The sequence below is a fragment of the Puma concolor genome, chromosome B2 (genome assembly GCF_028749965.1).
Source record: "Puma concolor isolate L17-30 chromosome B2, mPumCon1.1.hap2, whole genome shotgun sequence".
Classification (NCBI taxonomy): Eukaryota; Metazoa; Chordata; class Mammalia; order Carnivora; family Felidae; genus Puma; species Puma concolor.
In genome coordinates, this window is record NC_141671.1 from 59748456 (window position 1) to 59770243 (window position 21788).

The following is a 21788-nucleotide window of genomic DNA, read 5'->3' on the forward strand; positions in this document are numbered from 1 at the left end:
ATATTATAACCCTTTGTTAAAAAACAACATATAAATATATGTTTATTTTTTGTGCTTAAAAGAAATGTATTAGTGGTATTTGGAATAGTTTACTCAGAGATGATTATAAAAGCACAATATTTGAAAGTTCAATAAATAGTAGGAGGAAGGAGGGTAGAAATGAGCTATGAAGAGACAGAAAATTTTCTGCATTGATGGATATGCTCTATATGTTGATTTTGGTGGTATTTTACATGGGTAATTACAATGCAAAAACTCTTTTAATTGTGTATGTATGATATTTATATAATATTACATGTAAATTATGCTCTAATTAAAAAATAAAAAACTTAAAAACAATTGAGTAACTTATGTAGAGGGTGTTTCTCTTAAAAGATTGCCCTGTCTACTCCATGGTGAAAAAAAGAAACAGTAGGAGAATATAGGCTATTTAGAAAAATGAGAAAAATGCAGGGGACTAGTGTACTTGATTATACTCTATTATTATTTTTCAGAACACGACTTGAAATTCTAATTAATGACCTATTCAAGGAAAAAAAAAGAAAATACAGATTTTGCATAAAGAAGACTAACATTTACATTCTTTCCCTTTTGGTACAATTGTTAACTATCTTTTTTCCATGGTTCAACAAAAAATAATTTATTAGCAAAACCCTTAATCCTTAATTTAACATTTTGTGCCCATCATAGTCATTACTCTTACAGGCAACATCACATCTGAAGCAAACAATGGTAGTTCTCAATTAATTTCTAATGAACCATTTCTGGGTGTTTTTGGATTGCTTTGCTTTTATTTTACATTTTTCTTCAATTTTATGATTTCTCTGGTTTTGTATAAAACAATTCAGCATTTAAATTTATTTTTTTATTTTTTTATTTTTGTTTTATTTTTGAGAGAGAGGCAGAGTACGAACAGGAGAGTGACAGAGAGAGAGAGGGAGACATAATCTGAAACACGCTACAGGCTCTGTCTGAGCTGTTAGTGCAGAGACTGATACAGGGCTTGAACTCACAGACTGCAAGATCATGACCTGAGCGGAAGTCAGATGCCGAACCGACTGAGCCACCCAGGCACCCCGTCAACATTTTTTTTTATTCAACGTTTATTTATTTTTGGGACAGAGAGAGACAGAGCATGAACGGGCGAGGGGCAGAGAGAGAGGGAGACACAGAATTGGAAACAGGCTCCAGGCTCTGAGCCATCAGCCCAGAGCCCGACGCGGGGCTCGAACTCACGGACCATGAGATCGTGACCTGGTTGAAGTCGGACGCTTAACCGACTGCGCCACCCAGGCGCCCCAACATTTTTTTTTTAAAAAACAAATGTTAAAGACAAGCAAACAAACCCATTCTAAGACAATAATATTTTATTTTTTTAATTTTTTTTTACTTTACATTTTATTTTATTTTATTTTATTTTATTTTATTTTATTTTATTTTATTTTATTTTATTGTATATTTTATGCTTATTTATTTTGAGAGGGAGAGTAGGGTAGAGGCAGAGAAAGAGAGAGAATCCCAAGCAGACTCCATGCTGTCAGTGCAGAGTCCGATGTGGGGCTTGAACTCACTAACTATAAGATCATGATGTGAACTGAAATCAAGAGTCAGATGCTTAACCACTTAACCGGCTAAGCTGACTGAGCCACCCAGGTGCCCTAGGATATCATTTGTAATCTAGACTTTTATTAAGGTTTATATGAAATAATGAGATAACCTAATGCAAATACTTTCTCTAGCTATTGTTTTATATAATAAAAATAATCTTTAAATCTGTTCCTACACAGCTTTGCAAATAAAATTCAAGAGACTATATGTATATCTATGCTAAATTTTAAAATTCTGGGCGGTTATGGTTATATAAAATGTTTTAATATCTGTAGTCAGAATACATTAGGGTGTAATAATTTGCCTTGGGTCTTCCTAAGATCTTAAAGTGCTAACCCTCGGTACCTCAGAAAGTGACCTGTTTTGGAAATCGAATTAAAGTGAGGTCATTAGAGTGGGCCTTAATTCAGTATGGCTGATGTCTTAGCAAAAAGAAGAAATGAACACAGAGACATGCACATAGGAAGAATGCCATGAGAAGATGAAGGCAGAGACTGTGGTGATACAACAGAAGGTAAGGAACACTAACTACCGGCCTAACAAACTAATAATACAAAGTGTATATGGGGGACTTTTGAAAGTAGGAAACAACCAGGAACTTGATTTATTCTGAAAAATAACATGGTGCCAAATAAAACTCTTTCCTCTTACCTTTCAAGCTAGCTTCAATGAATAAAAGAGTTCATTTATTCATTCAAAAATGGTTTTTGAATGTGATTTCACTTTATCACTATGTTCAAATAACATAATACCATGCCACATATAACCCAAGAGCCTTAACTACAAAATACAGTGATTTCCCTTCCCTTCCTTTGTACTATTGTTATCAGAAAGCAATTTTACTTAATCAGTGAATTCTAAAGCCTATTTGTAAAGTTATAATTGCTCATAAGATGTATTCATCTGTCACTTACTTACTCCTTGAGTTACTCTTTTTTGATGAAATTGGAACTATGTCAGTTTCTAACTTTTCCACTGAAAGAGAACTATTTAATCATTCATAAATTCATTGGAACTACAGTGATGGCTGCTCTCCCTTGGAAACTGAGGAGTAGGCAGTGACAATATATGTATGATTTTATATTAAAGGCAAGACCAGTGGCAATCATCTGAAATCATGAATTTGGAGTCACACAGACCTTGGTCTATTTAGGTTTGCACTTTTCTAACACAGTGATTTTGCTTATGCTACTGAAAATATCCAAGTCTTGGTTTTCTTATATTTAAAGCAGGCATATATAAAACCTCACTGAGAGATTTTATACAAACTAGAAGTGTATGGTACATAGAGTTTCATTAATTGCTCATGTGAATGTAATACTAAATCTGCTTATAAAATTAATTTGATAAAATCTGTCTAAATCTTAAAGATTGACACACTTTGATCCAGCATTTTCAATTCTAGGAATTTAATGTCCAAATATAGAAACATATGTGTGCAAAGAGGCACATGTAATTAATTTCCCCAAATAATAGTTTATACTGGAAAAAATTAAAAACTGCCACTGTGTTATATCCACAAAATAAAATATGGCATACCTATCCAAAAAGAAGGTGAAAATCTACCTACCAACATATATTTTGTTCAAAAATCTAGTTTTTGTTTTGTTTTGATTTGATTTTTTGAGAGAAAGAGGGCATAAGCAGCGGAAAGAGAGAGAGGCAGGGAGAAGGAGAGGGAGAGGGAGAGGCAGAGTGGGGGGAGGGAGGGAGAGAGACAGAAAGAAAGAGAGAGAGAGAGAGAGAGAGAGGGAAAGAGAGAGAGAGAGAGAGAGAGAGAGAGAGAGAGAGAGAGAATCCCAAGCGGGTTCCATGACCAGCATGGAGCCCGACACAGGCTAGATCTGATGATTGTGAGATTATGACCTGAGCTGAAATCAAGAGTCTGACACTTAAATGACTGAGCCAGCCAGGTGCCCCCAAATCCTTTTTTTTTTTCATTACGGAAAAATCTTCCATCTGCTAAAGGCAGATATTGTATTGCCATTGCCTGGATTAAAATTCTGTTACAGTTTTACTTTTATATTAGTAATTATTTTACTTTTATATTAGCAGTTTGGGCTCCTTGCACAAAGTAAACAAAACAAAAACAAAATTTTTAAGAAGGAAAAAAAAACCCAGATCTTTAGTAATATACAGACTTGTGTATTTTCACTCAATATGTTAAAAACACATTGATCAACATAGATTTTTATTTCTACTCATTAAATTTCAAAAAAAATTTAGTCATATCCATTCAAAAATTTTTAAACATATCCTTATAAGAAGCATGAAAAGTTCTAATACATAGTGTTACATAATTTAAGGCATCTAGGATGCATTTGCACAAATTATAAACTGAGAAAAAGAAAAAAAAAATCATATGGTCAACTGGGAACAAACCTTCATGTCGTCTCAAAGTCTACTTTGTAGTGTCCATAAGAAAAACAGGCCAAAGCATCAACACGGATGCCAATTACACAGACAGCAAAGGAGCCAGATGCTGTTGGCAAAACATGTTCCAGAGTGTGGCATCTGGGTCCAATAACTGCCATACAGAGCCCCATCTGTAGCTAAAGCTGTTGACTCTGCTTTGGGGGAAGAAAAATCAGAAATAAAGAAGGCAGTTAAATTCTAAACCATGCCAGGAATAGCAGAAGGCAGGTTGCAGTCAGCATTCAAATTACATCCCTAGCCCATTTTGCTTTTTAATGTCTTGAAACTGTGTAAACACTAAACTATGTTAACTCCAGTTGTTTAGAGATGAGCACACGTAGGTAGTTCAGTAACTCAGAACACACAAATCACCTAAGGGATTCGATATTCTGGCAAATACTCATCTTCATAACATTTTTGTTCTCAAGGGATATAAGCATATAGTCAATGAAATGCAATTTTCATTTGACCTATTAAAAATATTTGCTATGTTAAGCACTCATTATGGTACACAATGTGAATTCCTTCAAAAGCATGAAATTTAAGCATCTTCCTTGCAATTTCTGTTAAGTTTTGTCTGGACTGACTCTTCATAAAATGAAGTAAGGTATTCACTGTATCTTTTACTGAGAGCCCTGAAATTTTTGTTCAGTGGAAATTGTGAGAAAGCTTCAAAGAGCACTAAACTCTAACTAAATTCTTCCTTAGTTACAAAGAATAATGTAATCTCTTTTTAATGTTCTTCATTTGCTCTACACATGAATATATAAAATGAAACGAGTTGATATCAATATGATCCCACAGATTCATCATTTATAAAATACTGCTCTAGTTTTATTCATACATATAGTTTGAAAACAAGATCAATGTTGGGAATAATAAAAGCTAATGATATTTAGAGTTTAATATACATCAATAAATGAGCTAAATACTTTGTATACAGAATTGTATTTAATTAACATAACTCTGTGAATTATAACTATAATTATTCACAATTTCTAGATTAAAAAAAAAACTTAGGGGTATAAATAAAATTCCTTAACCCAATTCACACTAATCTTTAAGGATAGGACTTGATATCCTATATCTAGATAGTGCAACTCTAGAATCCATGCTTTCTCTGTCCCTGTCTCTGTCTTCTCTTTGTCCCATATAAATAATATAAAATGTAATTTGGTATAATTACTTGAGTAATCATAGATGAAAGACTTCTGAATATCTACTCTTCCATAAAAGAAACAAAAACACTGGCAATAACATCAAATCAACTCTCTCAGAACTCTATAAATGAACTAAAAGACTTGTAAAAATCTGAGTGTTTCTACAAGAAAAATGGTTGACTCTCATAAACCTAGTCAGCTTTGTGTGGTTACGTCCAGTATTCCCATCCCCCTTTGCCCAGCTCTTCAATAGAGTTGAAAACCAACAGCACTGCAATTATGGCATCTGTGAAATCAGCAGCCTAACAGCCACTGAAGGGCATTACAGGTTTAGAGCTCACCCAAAAGATCCTTCCCAGGAATGTCACTGTTTCATTGGTCTGGTAATGGAAAAGTTCCATTTTCAGGAATAGAATTTATTTGATCTGACTCAAAACTTACTCTTTTCAAAAAGTCCTTATAAAGGGAATTTATTGGGGCGCCTGGGTGGCGCAGTCGGTTAAGCGTCCGACTTCAGCCAGGTCACGATCTCGTGGTCCGTGAGTTCGAGCCCCGCGTCAGGCTCTGGGCTGATGGCTCGGAGCCTGGAGCCTGTTTCCGATTCTGTGTCTCCCTCTCTCTCTGACCCTCCCCCGTTCATGCTCTGTCTCTCTCTGTCCCAAAAAAAAATAAATAAACATTAAACATTGAAAAAAAAATTTAAAGGGAATTTATTAATAACTGTCAGTGGTAATTGCCTAATATTGCAGCTACTTGTAATGATGATTCCGGTTAAGGCTAAGAGGCTGACCAATATACTTAAAGGTAAAAAGTGGTGAATGAGATGTTCATGGAGGTCTTTGAAAAGGTAAACCTATTCTTGGGAAATGAAAGTGTGGACAGGACTAAGAAACACATGAAAAGACCTTAATCTCTTATCTCTGACTGACCTTGAGCCTCCGTGAAAGCAGATACTGGAGAGTAAGACAGAACTGGAAAATGCCTGGCTGAGTGTTGACTGCATACCTCAACATATACACACAGAGTCCCTCAGTAAAGCTAGAAGACTTACTAGTTTGAGGAAATATAAAAAAATTCTCTGCTAACTCATTCATTGACTGCTACATTAGCCAAGCTGAGACTTGAATAGCCACACGTGACAAAATAATTTATAAATTTAACTCTTTTGGAAAAATCACGAAACAACAGCAAAAACAAAAAATAAATACAACAAAAAATACTGTAACAACTCTGAAGAAGCAGGATGTGATTTACAGATTTGCCAATTTAAAAGGTTAAGTGTTCATAAAAAAATGATGAGTCATACAGAGAAAGAAAAGTATGACCCATTTATAGGAATAAAGCAACCAGTAGAAACTATCCCTGAAGAAGCCTCAATATTGGATTTACTTAACACAGATATTAAATTAGCCAAAATAACTGTGATCAAAGAAAAATTGAAGCCATATCTAAATGATTAATGAATGTATGAGATTGATGTTTTGTCTAACTGAGAATATAAAAAGATATCAATTATAAACAAGAACACAATAGAAATTCTGGAGTTAAAAGTATAAAAAATGAAATTAAAAAAATTATGAGAGGGGCACATCACCATATTTAAGTTGGTAGAAGAAGGAAGCAGTGCATTTGAAGTTAATCAATTAAGATTATTGATCCTGGAGATCAGGAGGAAAAATGAAGAGCCTCAGATACCTGTGGGACACCTTAAGAACATTAACATACACATGTGAGAGTTTTAGAACCAGAAGAGAGAGAGAGAAAAAAGACATATAAACTATTTTAAGATATAAAGGCCCAAACTTTCTAAATTTGATGAAAATTATTAATCCACACCCCCATGAAGATCAATGAACTCCAGGGAAAATAAACTTAAAGACATATAATGCTAATCACATGATAGTCAACCCTCAAAAGACAGAGAGAATTTTGGCAGCATCAAGAGAAAAATGATTCATTACGCACAAGGGATCCTCAATAAGATTAACAGTTGACTTATCAGAAACCATGCAGTCCAGATGTACTTCAAATGCTGAAAGAAAAAGACTGTAAACCAATAATTCTATACCTCTTAAAGCTATCCTTTAAATTAAAGGAGAAATTAAGACATTCCCAGATAAAACAGAACAGAAAATTCATCAATAGCAGATCTGCTCTTTAAGAAATAGTAAAGAGAATCATTTAGGCTAAGATGAAAAGATACTAGACAGTAATTTCAATTCACACACAAAAATACAGAGCACTGGTGATGGTAACTATATAGGCAAGTATAAAAACAGTATAAATGTATTTTTGCTTACCCTCTTTTTGTTTCCTATCTGATTTAAAAAACAGTACATAAAATATACTATAACATTGTGTTGATGGGCTTATAATCAATAAAAGCCTGAAGGATGTGGGAAGGAATAACGCTATAGTGAAGCAAAGTTTTTGTATACTATTGAAATTAAGTCAGTATTAACACTATGGAGACTGTTTTAAGTGAAGAAGTTAATTGTGATCTATAGGACAACTACTAAGAAACTATGTACAAATGCAAAGTAAAAAATACAAAGAAATTAAAGTGTAATACCAGAAAAAGAAGTAATGCAAGAGTAGCCAATAATGGAGAAAGAGGAACAGCACCAACAACAAAAATATAACATATTAAAAAAAAGAAACTACACATATAAACTTTATTTTATTAGTAATGTTAAATGTAACCTAAGGAGACATTCCAATAAGGGTAGAGATTGACAGAGTGGATTTTTAAAAACAGTCAAATTATATCCTATCTATAAAAGACAAGCTTTATATTCAAAGTCACAAATAGGTTAAAACTAAAAAGTCTGGGGCGCCTGGGTGGCGCAGTCGGTTAAGCGTCCGACTTCAGCCAGGTCACGATCTCGCGGTCCGTGAGTTCGAGCCCCGCGTCGGGCTCTGGGCTGATGGCTCAGAGCCTGGAGCCTGTTTCTGATTCTGTGTCTCCCTCTCTCTCTGCCCCTCCCCCGTTCATGCTCTGTCTCTCTCTGTCCCAAAAAAATAAATAAACGTTAAAAAAAAAATTAAAAAAAAATAAAACTAAAAAGTCAGAAAATATACACTATGCCATCAATAATAAACAAAGGGCTGAGGCAGCTATACTAATATCAGGCAAAATACACTTTAAGACAAAAAAATGTTACTCAAGACAAAGAAGGACATTTTATAAATATTTAAATCCATCAGTAAGATCTAACAATTAGATCCTAGAGCCTTAAGATCTAACTTAGGTAAATGAAGCAAAATATGGCAGATTAAATGGATAAACAATATTAAATTAGCCAATAACAGGTAAACAATAACAATTGCAAACTTTAACTCTATAATAGAACAAAGTCGCAGAAGATATAGGATATAGAAGACTTGATTAAGATATAAACCAGCTAGGCCTAAAAGACTCCTATAGAACATTCCAGCTAAAGTGGAATACACACTTTTTTCAAGTACTTATAGAATATATGTTAGGTTATAATATATGCCTCAGTAAATTTTAAAAGATTTAACTCACACAAAATAAGTTTTCTTACCACAATAAAAGTAGAAATCAAGATCAAGAGAAATCTAGGGAATTCACAAATAAGTGAAAGTTTAACAAAACCAGTGAGCCAAAGAATAAATCACATGGGAAATTAGGAAATTATTTTGAGAGACACAAAACGTCAAAAAATATGAGATATAATGATACCAATGCTTAGAGTGAAATTTACAGCTGTAAACCCTGTATTAAAAAAGAACAGAGAACTCAATTCAATGATGGAACCATTCACCTTAAAACTAGAAAATGAAGAGAAAACCAAACCCCAAATGGATAATCTATCAAAATCTGAGGAATGATAAAATGACTGTATGAGTTTGTGTTAAGTGGCAATGTCTTCTGATACATTTATAAATTTAAGTCATTAAGAGTTCACAATTAGTGGTGTCAAAGTTATCTAGAAAGACTGATTATGTCTCATGAATATTAAAATGTATTTTAATTAAGCCTCATAAACTTTGTTGCTTGTTTTGTTTTAGATCTTCAAGATGTCTATCTTAAATAGCAAATAGCAATTATCTAAATAAAAGTATTATCATGTTGGATAATTAATATTTATTCTCACTCTGGTATTTTGGACAAATAGGTGGACAAACATAAGTCACAGATTTCATATAAATACACACATACATATACATTTTTTTCTGCACATCTATATGATAATGTATTTTGGGAATGAGAAAGCAAAAACTAACATCCAGGGTACCCAGGAGCTGGTCAGGCACTATAAACAGGTTTACAGGTAGATCTTGGTGTTCTCCTGGTGAACATTTCAACAGACAATTTCACAGAACATCAAAATGAGACATAGTTACTCCACTACCCTGATTAATCATTACAAAGACAAGCCTACCCCACAATCATATCTAAATGGTGACAAAAACTTGAACACCATCTAAACCACAGGAATGGCCAAGCATTCTCCTATCATGGTTGATATAAATGGTTGCTGTCTCTATAAATTTTAGCTTTCACTCTGTCCAGTCTTCATTTCTTCTAGGTAAGATTTATTATGAATGTAGGTAATTCTTCCCACTTCCTGACAGTCTCCTTATCCAGGCCAAAGGCCCACTTTTGTAAACCCTCTTCAAAGTTATATTTCACAAACTCAAACCTGTAAGTCCTTCCAGCATCCTTTTACTGAGATGCTACATGGATTTAAATGGTGTGTGTTCTCCCTTATGGCAATGAGTTATAAACCCAACTTTTTCAACCACAGGTATGTTCCTGCTGGTGTTTGTCTGGAGGTGATTGACAGTAAGTACACACATACACAAATGCGTAAACAAATTATCGTTAGGAATTACATAAAAAGCTGAATGCTAAAAAGTATATATCAGAATTTTGATACATATATGTGTTTATATATATATGTATATATAGTATATCATAACTTGTAGGTTATAATAAAAAGAATCATTTAAGAAAAGTAAAATAAGCATAGAAACTATGGGAAGTTTTTCTTTCCTAGTTCAACAAAAGTTGATTGTTTCTCCTACTATATAGATGGAAAGCCAGTTAATATTAATTTATGATGATATGTCAATTTTAAAAATTGATAATGTCACAAAAAGTAGCTCTGGTTTTTTACGTTTTTACATATTTTAAACTAGTGTCAACTGATACCATTGTGAGTTTTTCTACATTAATAAAATTGTTACTTTTTTCTCTTACTGTCATTGAAATATAAATCAAACTATTGCCAGATTATTTCAGAATTGCCTTTAAAGGAAATAAACTGCCAATTGTTTTTTTTTTTTAATTTTTTTTTTCAACGTTTATTTATTTTTGGGACAGAGAGAGACAGAGCATGAACGGGGGAGGGGCAGAGAGAGAGAGGGAGACACAGAATCGGAAACAGGCTCCAGGCTCTGAGCCATCAGCCCAGAGCCTGACGCGGGGCTCAAACTCACGGACTGCGAGATGGTGACCTGGCTGAAGTCGGACACTTAACCGACTGCGCCACCCAGGCGCCCCTAAACTGCCTATTGTTGATCACTCTGGATCTTATGTCCCATTTCAGTCACCAAAAATGAGGAATAGTGTACAAGTTATTTAAAATTTTTTTTAACATTTATTTATTTTTGAGACAGAGACAGAGCATGAACAGGGAAGGTCAGAGAAAGAGGGAGACACAGAATCTGAAACAGGCTCCAGGCTCTGAGCTGGCAGCACAGAGCCCGACGCAGGGCTCGAACCCACGGACTGTGAGAACATGACCTGAGCCAAAGTCGGACGCTTAACTGACTGAGCCACCCAGGCGCCCCAGTACAAGTTATTTTAGAGGACACTCTGAAATCATTTTGATTTTTCCCTGAGAAAATGATCACCTAAATATATTTATATTCAATTAATCTGATTCTGTGACAAGAAGAAAATCATTCTAGTTACACTAAACCTGGTTTTGCTTGAAAGACCTAGTGTATAGTTCTCTACACTCTACACCTTAACAAGTTAAAGGATAAAAGCTATTTTTTACCAATATTGATCTGGTTACTAAATGTTTCAAATCATAGTAATAACTACTCAGAATTTCTACTTAGAGCTTCTTCAGATTTCTCATCTAAAACTAATACAATTGGATTATGGGATATGTGGAGTAATTAATGTAAAATTCATCAATAATTTGACTAAAGTAATCCAAATTCATGATAATCTCTGGGTAATAAACTGAAAATTTTAATTCAGTAGACCCATTAACAAGTCATTTGTGGCACCCATTTTGCACGGAGGGATCCAAAACAACATTGAGATGACAAAGGCATGTTTTGAAGAAGTGAAGGCATTTGTAACATGTGTCAGATTTGGACATTGCATTTCCAAGTTTAATATTATTTACGACTTTTGACACAAATTTCAAATGAATGTTGACGCTATCTTGTCAGAAAATGGCTGTTCATCTTGAGATCATTTTTTTAATTAATGGATGCAAAGTGAAAATAATCTCTGGAATTATCCCAAAGACAAGAACACTCCAAGTGATTTCATGAAGAAAATTATAAACACATTACTCACCGATAGCTATTGTAAAGGTCAGTACAGGTGGAATTATTCTTACAAGGATTCATTTTGCAGTCATTGGATTCTTGTTCACAAAAACTTCCTTCCCAACCAGCTAAGCACACACACTGGTAACTCTATGGGAATATGAAAATCATATAACCTTTAGGTTATTTCTTGCTATTAAGCCTATAATCCAGTTATTACTCTCGGCTATGTTGATCTATGTCAATTTATAACTATTTCAATTTTTATAGAATGTCAATACTTCCCCCAAATTACTTTTACCACAGTTTAAAAACTATGTGAACAGTATTTGTATCAAATTCAATAAAAATAAATATATATTATGCTCACACAGAACTATTGGTTTTGTTAAATATCTTAATATAAACATAATGTATTAGTAATAAGGTAAGTATGTAAAACTAACTAAATATACAACTAAGCAACTAGCTCACTCATTAAAAAATATATAACTATATTATGTATTTACTGTACTACTTATAAATAATCTATGTCAGTACACTATTGTTGGTTGATTGAAATTGAAAAACTTTGAATATCATTTTGCTAAGAGATAGAGTAGTCCTATAACAATATTCAAAATACTAAAAGTAAAACTGGTTTTCTAGGATTGGAAAAACAAACAAAATTACCATGGGACAATAATTTAAAATATTAAAAATACTTTCAAAGAACAGGACTCTTGTTAAAAAAAAAACAGAATTTGGGCTCTTTAGAGATTCTAAATTTATAATAATGAAAAATACTAAAATCAATGTTAGTTGTTCTCTTGATCTTCACTGTTCAATACAGGAGCCACTAGCCCCATGTGGTTACAGAGCATTGCAATGTGGCTGGCCTCAAATGAAATGTACTATAAGTACGAAATACACATTGAATTTTCAAGAAATGTAAAGTAACTAATAATTTTATTACTTACATACTATAATCATAATAATGTGCACATAGAGTTAAAACATATTAACATTAATTTCACCTGCTTCCTTTAGCCTTTTTTAATGTGGCTTCTAGAAAACTTAAAACACACACACACACACACACGGTCTCATTACTTTTCTCTTAGACAGAGCTATGGTAGCTAATTATGGCCACTTAGTTTTTCTACTTGCAAATAGAGTTAAGAAGTCTACATAGTTACATCTACCAGAAAAGGAGCTCTCTGAAACTCAAGAACTTGTTCTATAATACACATTCCAGCTTCTTGAAGAGGTCTGGCACCTCACAGATGCTTAATACATGTTGGTTGAACATATGAGAAAGAATAAATATGACAGGAAAAGTAACATGAAAACTGAAGTAACCCACATGGATTTCAAAAGGATTCTAATGTTTGCTAGAGGTACATAGCAAATTTCTTTTGAACGTTACAATCAAACAACAATCAAACAAGCATAAATTCATGCTCCATGTATTTGCATTTAGGTTACAATAATTTGAATGCCACTGAATATTTTGTTTTGGGTTATTAGGGTCAATTGGTCTGCTATGGCTTGAGAGCAGCTGAAAAGCAGAAAGGGATGAGAGCCACTGTGTTATCAACACTGGGTTTTATTCCTGACATATGTGTTAATTCTCCAGCATACTCATTAATAGTACTCCTGGTTAGCTGGATTTTGGCAGTAATTTTCTCATGCATTGTGGCCCCCACATTGTTAACATTCTCAATGATTTTGGTTATATATGAAGTTTTCACTTAATGTAGTTAGCTCATTTTTTCTTCCCTTTTTTGACATCATTAAAAAAAGAATTCCATGAAAATTGATGTAGTGAGTATATTGATTTGAAAGGCAATTCTAATTTTTTTTTTCAACGTTTATTTATTTTTGGGACAGAGAGAGACAGAGCATGAACGGGGGAGGAGCAGAGAGAGAGGGAGACACAGAATCGGAAACAGGCTCCAGGCTCTGAGCCATCAGCCCAGAGCCTGACGCGGGGCTCGAACTCACGGACCGCGAGATCGTGACCTGGCTGAAGTCGGACGCTTAACCGACTGCGCCACCCAGGCGCCCCTGAAAGGCAATTCTATAGAAAGCAAGACAAGCGTCTGCTGTAGGTACATCGGAGAAACTACCCAACTCAGTGACGGAAATTAAGGTAGAGTGGTAATGGATAACACGTGCATGAAATCTGTGGGACAAATGAGGTGCCCTGTTCATTTTCTAAGAGGTATGAATCATTTCTGTAAAGACAAAAGCACAGGTTTACTGCTGGTTTTTCTTTTGATATCACAGTAATAATTTGAAACTAATTTTGTAATTGAGTCAAAAACCAATCAAATATCTTTCCCATTAAAGATATATGTTCCATAAAAGCTAATAATTATCAGTGGTCTTGACGATTTAATAATTAGAAGAAAATTATCATCAATGTAATGGTATAATTATCATTAAAGTGTCAGGTATTACAGCAATGATCTAATCATATATGATATAATCTGTACATAGAGGAAACATAAAAAATGAGAGAAATAGATTTTTTAAATATTTAATATTAAAAATATACATTATTAAGGAAGCAGAAATTAATATTAACTAGAAATAACACAGAGTTCAGGTATTTCTATTAATCTGTTGCATACTTAGTTCAGAAGCATTTTTCTGAATTTGGACACTCTTACTACAAAACACTTTCTCATTCAACATTGCAAAATTAATAATTCCAGTAATTTTAAATAGCACTTAATAGTGAAATACTATTTTTAAACCATATTGTCTTGGCATTAAATAAATAATAATGTTTTGAACTGGTTTTGCTGAGGAAGGAAATTTATTTAAAGATGTTTACTAAAATGAATAAATGTATGAGGGGCGCCTGGGTGGCTCAGTCAGTTAAGCATCAGGCTTTGGCTCAGGTCATGATCTCATGGTTCGTGGGTTCAAGCCCTGCGTCAAGCTCTGTGCTGACAGCTCAGAGTCTGAAGCCTGCTTTGGATGTTGTGTCTCCCTCTCTCTGCTCCTCCCCCACTCACACTCTGTCTCTCTCTCTCTCTCTCTCTCTCTCAAAAATAAACATTAAAAAATATTTTTAAAGAAGAAAAAAAGTTTGTATGGTTTATGAAGTTGGAGCCACATCATTTTTATCACTTAATACAAAGTATTAAGTAGACATTATCCTTCCAGACAAAACATTTTTTTGTAGTTTTAAAATACACCAGTAAGAAGGATAAAGGGAAGACAGTAACATGATAGAAGACGGTATGTATCTAGCATAGTGAACAATACAACCAGTGAGACAAAAGACAAAGTGGTCCAGTTTGGTAGGTATAATAACTATATATCAAATATATATATCAAATATATGTGTATAATATATTACAATAGTGGCTTTCCATATTAGGGCATTTACCTATTTAAATTCAGGTAAATAGAAAGGGAGAAGACAAAATGACAGAACAGCATGGAAGTTTTTTTGTGTGTCTCACATCCATGAAATATAGCCAGATCAACATTAAACCATACTGAAAACCTAGAAAACTGATTTGAGTATTAATGCAACAATCTGCACAACCTGAACCACAGAACTCAGTAGGTACATAGCGCGGAGAGATGAACTGGGGGAGAGGGCAGGGAGCTGTTTTTGCTTGCAGAGAGAGGACGGAGATGGGGTGAGAGTACAGGAAAAGACAGCTTGCTTGTATCTGTGTTGATTAAGTTCCTGGCTGTCGTTTCTTCCTGCTTTTTCTTTTGGAGTGAATTCTTTCATTTCATCATTTTGAAGGAAGAAAAAGAATTAATAAAGTAAAAAAAAATAAAATTAAAAAATTAAAAACAACACACACACATACACACACACACAAAAGCAGCTGGACAAAAAGTGGAAAAGTGGAAACAGCCGCAGGGACTGAACAAAAAAGGGAGAAAGGAGAAATGAGAGGGTTTAATTCCATTATGAATCTATAAACAGAGGGAGCACAGAGTCTGAAACTCCTCAACTTGATACCTGACAGTGCTCTGGTGGGAAGAGCAAATTCCCAGGAGCAAAGTGAGGTCCAGGCAGTCCTTGGGCCACACGGGGAGAGTTGGTTCTCCTGCTGGGAGGACATTTGGTAGAGGCTGTGCGGCCACCTCACAGGAAAGGTCCCAGCAAACCCCAGGAAACAAACACATTCACTGGCACTGGAACAAGGATGTTATGAATGGGCTAACCAAGAAATTAAAGAGGAAATTAAAAAGTACATGGAAGCCAATGAAAATGATAACACCACAGCCCAAAACCTCGGGGATGCAGCAAAGGCAGTCATAAGAGGGAAGTATATAGCAATCCAGGCCTTCCTAAAGAAGAAAGAAAGGTCTCAGATATACAACCTAATCTTACACCTTAAACAGCTGGAAAAGAACAGCAAATAAAACCCCAAACTAGCAGAAGATAGGAAATAATAAAGACTAGAGCAGCAATCAATGCTATCCAAACCAAAAAAAACCTAGCAGAACACATCAGTGAAACCAGGAGCTGGTTCTTTTTTTTTTTAATTTTTTTTAAATGTTTATTCATTTTTTGACAGAGAGAGACAGAGCATGAGCGGGGAGGGGCAGAAAGAGAGGGAGACACAGAATCCAAAGCAGGCTCCAGGCTATGAGTTGTCAGTGCAGGGCCTGACGTGGGGCTCAAACTCACAGACAGTGAGATCATGACCTGAGCTGAAGTCGGATGCTCAACCGACTGAGCCACCCAGGCACCCATGGTTCTTTGAAAGAATTAACAAAATTGATAAACCCCTAGCCAGTTTGCTCAAAAAGAAAAAGGAACGGACCTAAATAAATGAAATCAAGAATGAAAGAGGAGAGATCACAACCAACACTGAATAAATACAAACAATAATAAAATACTATGGGCAATTATACACCAGTAAAATGGACAATCTGGAAGAAATGGACAAATTCTTAGGAACACATAAACTACCAAAACTGAAACAGCAAGAAATAGATGCATAACCAGTAAAGAAATCAAATTAGTAATAAAAAATCTCCCAAAAACAAGAGTCCAGGGCCAGATGGATTTCCAGGGGAATTCTACAAAACATTTGAAGAAGAGTTAACACCTGTTCTCTTGAAGCTGTTCCAAAAAAATAAAAATGAAAGGAAAACTTCCAACTCTCTGTGAAGCCAGCATTACCTTGATTCCAAAACCGGACAAAAGACCTCACTAAAAAGGAGAACTATACACCAATTTCCCTGATGAACATGCAGGGACACTTGTTGAGTGCAAAAAAAACTCAACAAGATATTAGCCAACTGGCCCCAACAATACATTAAAAAAATTATTCACCACGACCAATTGGAATTTATACCTGGGATGCAGAGCTGGTTCAATATCCACAAAAGAATTAACGTGATTCATCACATCAATAAAAGAAAGGACAAAAACCATATGATCCTCTCAATAGATGCAGAGAAAGCATTTGACAAAATACAGCAACTTTCTTGATAAAAACCCTCAAGAAAGTAGGGAGAGAAGGAGTATACCTTGAGATCATAAAAGCCATATATGAAAGACCCACTGCTAATATCATCCTCAATGGGGAAAAACTGACAACTTTCCCCCTAAGGTCAGGAACAAAACAGGGATGTCCACTCTCGTCACTGTTATTCAACATAGTATTGGAAGTCTTAGCCTCTGCAATTAGACAACATAAAGAAATAAAAGGCATCCAAATCAGCTAGGAGGAGGTCAACCTTTCACTCTTGGCAGATGACATGATACTCTATATGGAAAACCCTAAAGATTTCACCAAAAATCTGCTAGAACTATCCATGAATTCAGCAAAGTTTCAGGATATAAAATCAACGCATAGAAATCAGCTGCATTCCTATACACCAACATAAAGCAACAGAAAGAGAACTCAAGGAATTGATCCCATTTACAATTGCACCAAAAACCATAAAATACCTAGGAATAAATCTAACCAAAGAGGTGAAAATCTATACACTGAAAACTATAACAAGCTTATGAAAGAAATTGAAGAAGACAAAAAAAAATGGAAAAAAAATATTCCATGCTCCTGGATAGGAAGAAAATATATTGTTAAAATGTCAATACTACCCAAATCAATCTATACATATTCAATGCAATCCATATCAAAACAACACCAGCATTCTTCACAGAGCTAGAACAAACAATCCCAAAATTTGTATGGAACTAGAAAAGACCCCAAATAGCCAAAGCAATCTTGAAAAAGAAAACCAAAGCAGGAGGCATCACAATCCCAGAGCTCAAGCTACATTACAAAGCTACAATCATCAATGCAGTATGGTACTGGCACAAAAACAGACACTCAACAATGGAACAGAAGAGAAAACCCATAAATGGACCCACAAATGTATGGCCAACTAATCTTTGGCAAAGCAGGAAAGAATATCCAATGGAATAAAGACAGTCTCTCCAGCAAGTGGTGCTAGGAAAACTGGACAGTGCCATGCAGAAAAATAAATGTGGACCACTTTCTTACACCATACACAAAAATAAACTCAAAATGGATGAAAGACCGCAATGTAAGACTCTATCAAAGTCCTAGAGGAGAAAGCAGGCAAAAACGTCTTTGATGTTGGTCACAGCAACTTACTCAACACGTCTCTGGAGGCAAGGGAAACAAAAGCAAAAATTAACTATTGGGATCTCATCAAAATAAAAACTTCTACACAGTGAAGGAATCAATCAGCAAAACTAAAAGGCAAAGGATGGAATGGGAGAAGCTATTTGCAATTGACATATCTGATAAATGGTTAGTATCCAAAATCTATAAAGAACTTATCAAACTCAACAGCCAAAAACCAAATAATCCAGTGAAGAAATGGGCAAAAGACATGAATAGACACTTCTCCAAAGAAGACATCCATATGGCCAACCGACACATGAAAAAATGCTCAACATCACTCATTATCAGGGAAATACAAATCAAAACCACAATGAGATACCACCTCACACCTGTCAGAATGGCTAACATTAACAATTCAGGCAACAACAGATGTTGGCAAGGATGGGGAGAAAGAGGATCTCTTTTGCACTGCTGGTGGGAATGCGAACTGGTGAAGCCACTCTGGAAAACAGTATGGAGGTTCCTCAAAAATTAGAAATAGAACTACCCTGTGACCCAGCAATCGCACTACTATGTATTTATCCAAGGGATACAGGTATGCTGCTTCAAAGGGGCACATGTACCCCAATGTTTATAGTGGCACTGTCAACAAAAGCCAAAGTATGGAAACAGCCCAAATGTCCCTCAATGAATGAACAGGTGAAGAAGATGTGGTTTATATATACAATGTGTATATACAGAATAGTTACTTGGCAATCAAAAAGAATGAAATCTTGCCATTTGCAACTATGTGGATGGAAATAGAGAGTATTATGCCAAGCGAAATTAGTCAGTCAGAGAAAGACAAATATCATATGACTTCACTCATATGAGGACTTTAAGATACAAAACAGATGAACATAAGGAAAGGGAAGCAAAAATAATATAAAAACAGGGAGGGAGACAAACATAAGAGATTCTTAAATATGGAGAACAAACAGGGTTGCTGGAGAGGTTGTGGGAGGGGGATGGGCTAAATAGGTAAGAGGCATTAAGGAATCTACTTTTGAAATCATCATTGCAATATATGCTAACTAACTTGGATGTAAATTTAAAAATAAATAAATAAATAAATAATAAGAAATAAAAGCTGAATACAGTAAAAAAAAAAAAAAATCAGGTAAATAGAAGCTAAGCAGAAAGAAGTAGTTGGAGTTTGCCACAATCTCCCTGAAATGGAAAGAAAATATTGGTATTCAGTTTTGTCAAGGACATATGTCCCTGAAAAGAAGAGCAAAGTGAGCCCAAACTTTGATGAATAGTCTTTTGGAGGCACTTTGTCCCCAATGCAAGCCAAAAGTAGCCAAAGTGAACAACAAAGATTTAGTCATCTTATAGTGCAGGGAAGCTAGAGGCAGGAGTATGGGCCTGCAAGATGGAATGGTCCTGCTAAAAACTCCCAGCTTTCATTTGACACCTCAGAGGGCCACTATCTAAAAGGAAGGGCACACCAGCAAAAATCCCAGCTCAGATCATGCTAAAACTCCATTCAATGACAATGAGGTTATGTATCCATATTCTATTTGTCTGCCAGGGAAAATTAAGTGGTCTTTGGAGAAAGTTAACATTAGAACTTTTCAGTGTTTGATAAAGAGTGGTATTTGATAAAAAAATAAATAAAGGAATGCTGATGGTCAAAACTCAAGAGAAAAACAGTAAAAATAGCCTCTCCAGATATTGTGCTTATTAGACATTTTAAAATAACTGATTAATATGCTCAAAAATATACAAGGTAAGATACAGAATTCCACTAGCAACTTTATATAATAGATTTATATAGGAATAATGCACATATAATGCACAATAATGCATATATAGAGTTAATAGGAATAATGCACATTTGAATATAATAATAATTGAGGTCTGCCTGGGTGGCTCAGTCAGTTAAGCATCCGACTTTGGCTCAGGTCATGATCTCAACGTTCATGAGTTTGAGCCCTGTGTGGGGCTCTGTGCTGACAGCTCAGAGCCTGAAGCATTCTTAGAATTCTGTGTCTCCCTTCTCTCTGGCCCTCTCTCTTTCTTAAAAATAAAATAAGCATTTAAAAATAAAAAAAATGAAAACAATAAGTGAAATTTAATAATTTAATCCATTATTTTAATATCAGAAATTTTAGCAGAGAGGATTAAACATCCAGGTTGAGGTACATAAATTAAAAAGGATAGAGAAGGCAAAAAGGAAACAGAAAATATGGGAAATAATATGAAGAATTAATATGTTTAATTGTATTACGAAAAAAGAGGAGTGGGAGAGATTAAATCAAAGCACTATTTGAAAAATTACTGAGAATTGTCTAAAAATAGCAAAGAAAGTAACCACTGATTTAGAAAGCTCTCCAGACCTACATTGGATGAGTACAAAGAAAACTCTTCCAGGGAATATGAAAGATGGAGTATAAATTTTAAAGCAGCCAAAGAACAAAGACACATTATCTTCAAAGAATCAAGACTGACACCTCACTTCCCGGTAGTGGAAGCAAGAACCCAGTAACCAATTTTCGTATGGAGTGAAAGAAAATAACTACCACCCTAAAAGTCTATGCCCAGTAATAATTACCCTTTCAGGGAAAGAAGAATAAACACATTTTTAGAATACCCAACACCTGAGAATTTACTACAGTGTTTAAGATTGTGGGGATTTGGTGACAGCTGGGATTTCAACTAAGCTTCATGAATTATTATTATATAATTATAAGCATATTATTTAATCTCAAGGAACATCAGAAATAATAGTAACTGGGGTGCCTGGGTGGCTTAGTCGGTTAAGCATTCTACTTCTGCTCAGGTCATGATCTCACGGTTTGTGGCTATGAGCCTCACATCAGGCTCTGTGCTGACAGCACAGAATCTACTTTAGATCCTCTGTCTCCCCGCCCCCATCCCTCCCCTAATTCTTCTCTCCCTCTTCTTCTCTTTCTCTCTCAAATAAATAAATAAATAAACAACAACAACAAAACTTAAAAAAAAAAAAAGGAAAGAATGCTATGTGATAAGATAAGAGTGTGAAGATTAAATGAATACCTAGTATAGAACTTCCTGTGATATCTGGCTTAAAATAGTATACCAGAGAATTTTAACTAAAATGTTCTTTTATCCAGTGACCTATTCACGTAGTCTGAGCTACTCCTCAGACTCTGATTCATGCTGCTTTGACATCTTCAGCCTGGAAAACCTTTGCTCACTCCCCCAGCCCCAACTTTCCAAAATGTCGCATTACATCCGAATCTTGATCATTTCTTCTGGTATACTTTCCTCGTTCACAATTACTATTTTATTTTTATCCTTTACAGTAGTTTTAAAGTACATAAGTTATTCATATACACATTATGTTTTCCATTTAGTACTTATGATATTTAAAAATATTTTATTGCGTTTTTCTCTAATGTAAAATATAAATTATAAAAAGGCAGAGACTTAATATTTTTTTCAGTTATCATCAGTTATTTGGAAT

General features: G+C 34.8%; 1 protein-coding gene across 1 annotated transcript in view; it reads right to left on the minus strand.

The window, feature by feature from the left end:
* The window catches only part of LOC147581009 (uncharacterized), a 224879-nt gene that overhangs the window by 144448 nt on the left and 58643 nt on the right, over positions 1 to 21788 (minus strand). The window contains exon 4 of the mRNA XM_086708391.1: positions 11755 to 11876. Coding sequence (XP_086564517.1) covers positions 11755 to 11876 — 122 coding nt within the window. The remainder of the gene's footprint in view (positions 1 to 11754; positions 11877 to 21788) is intronic.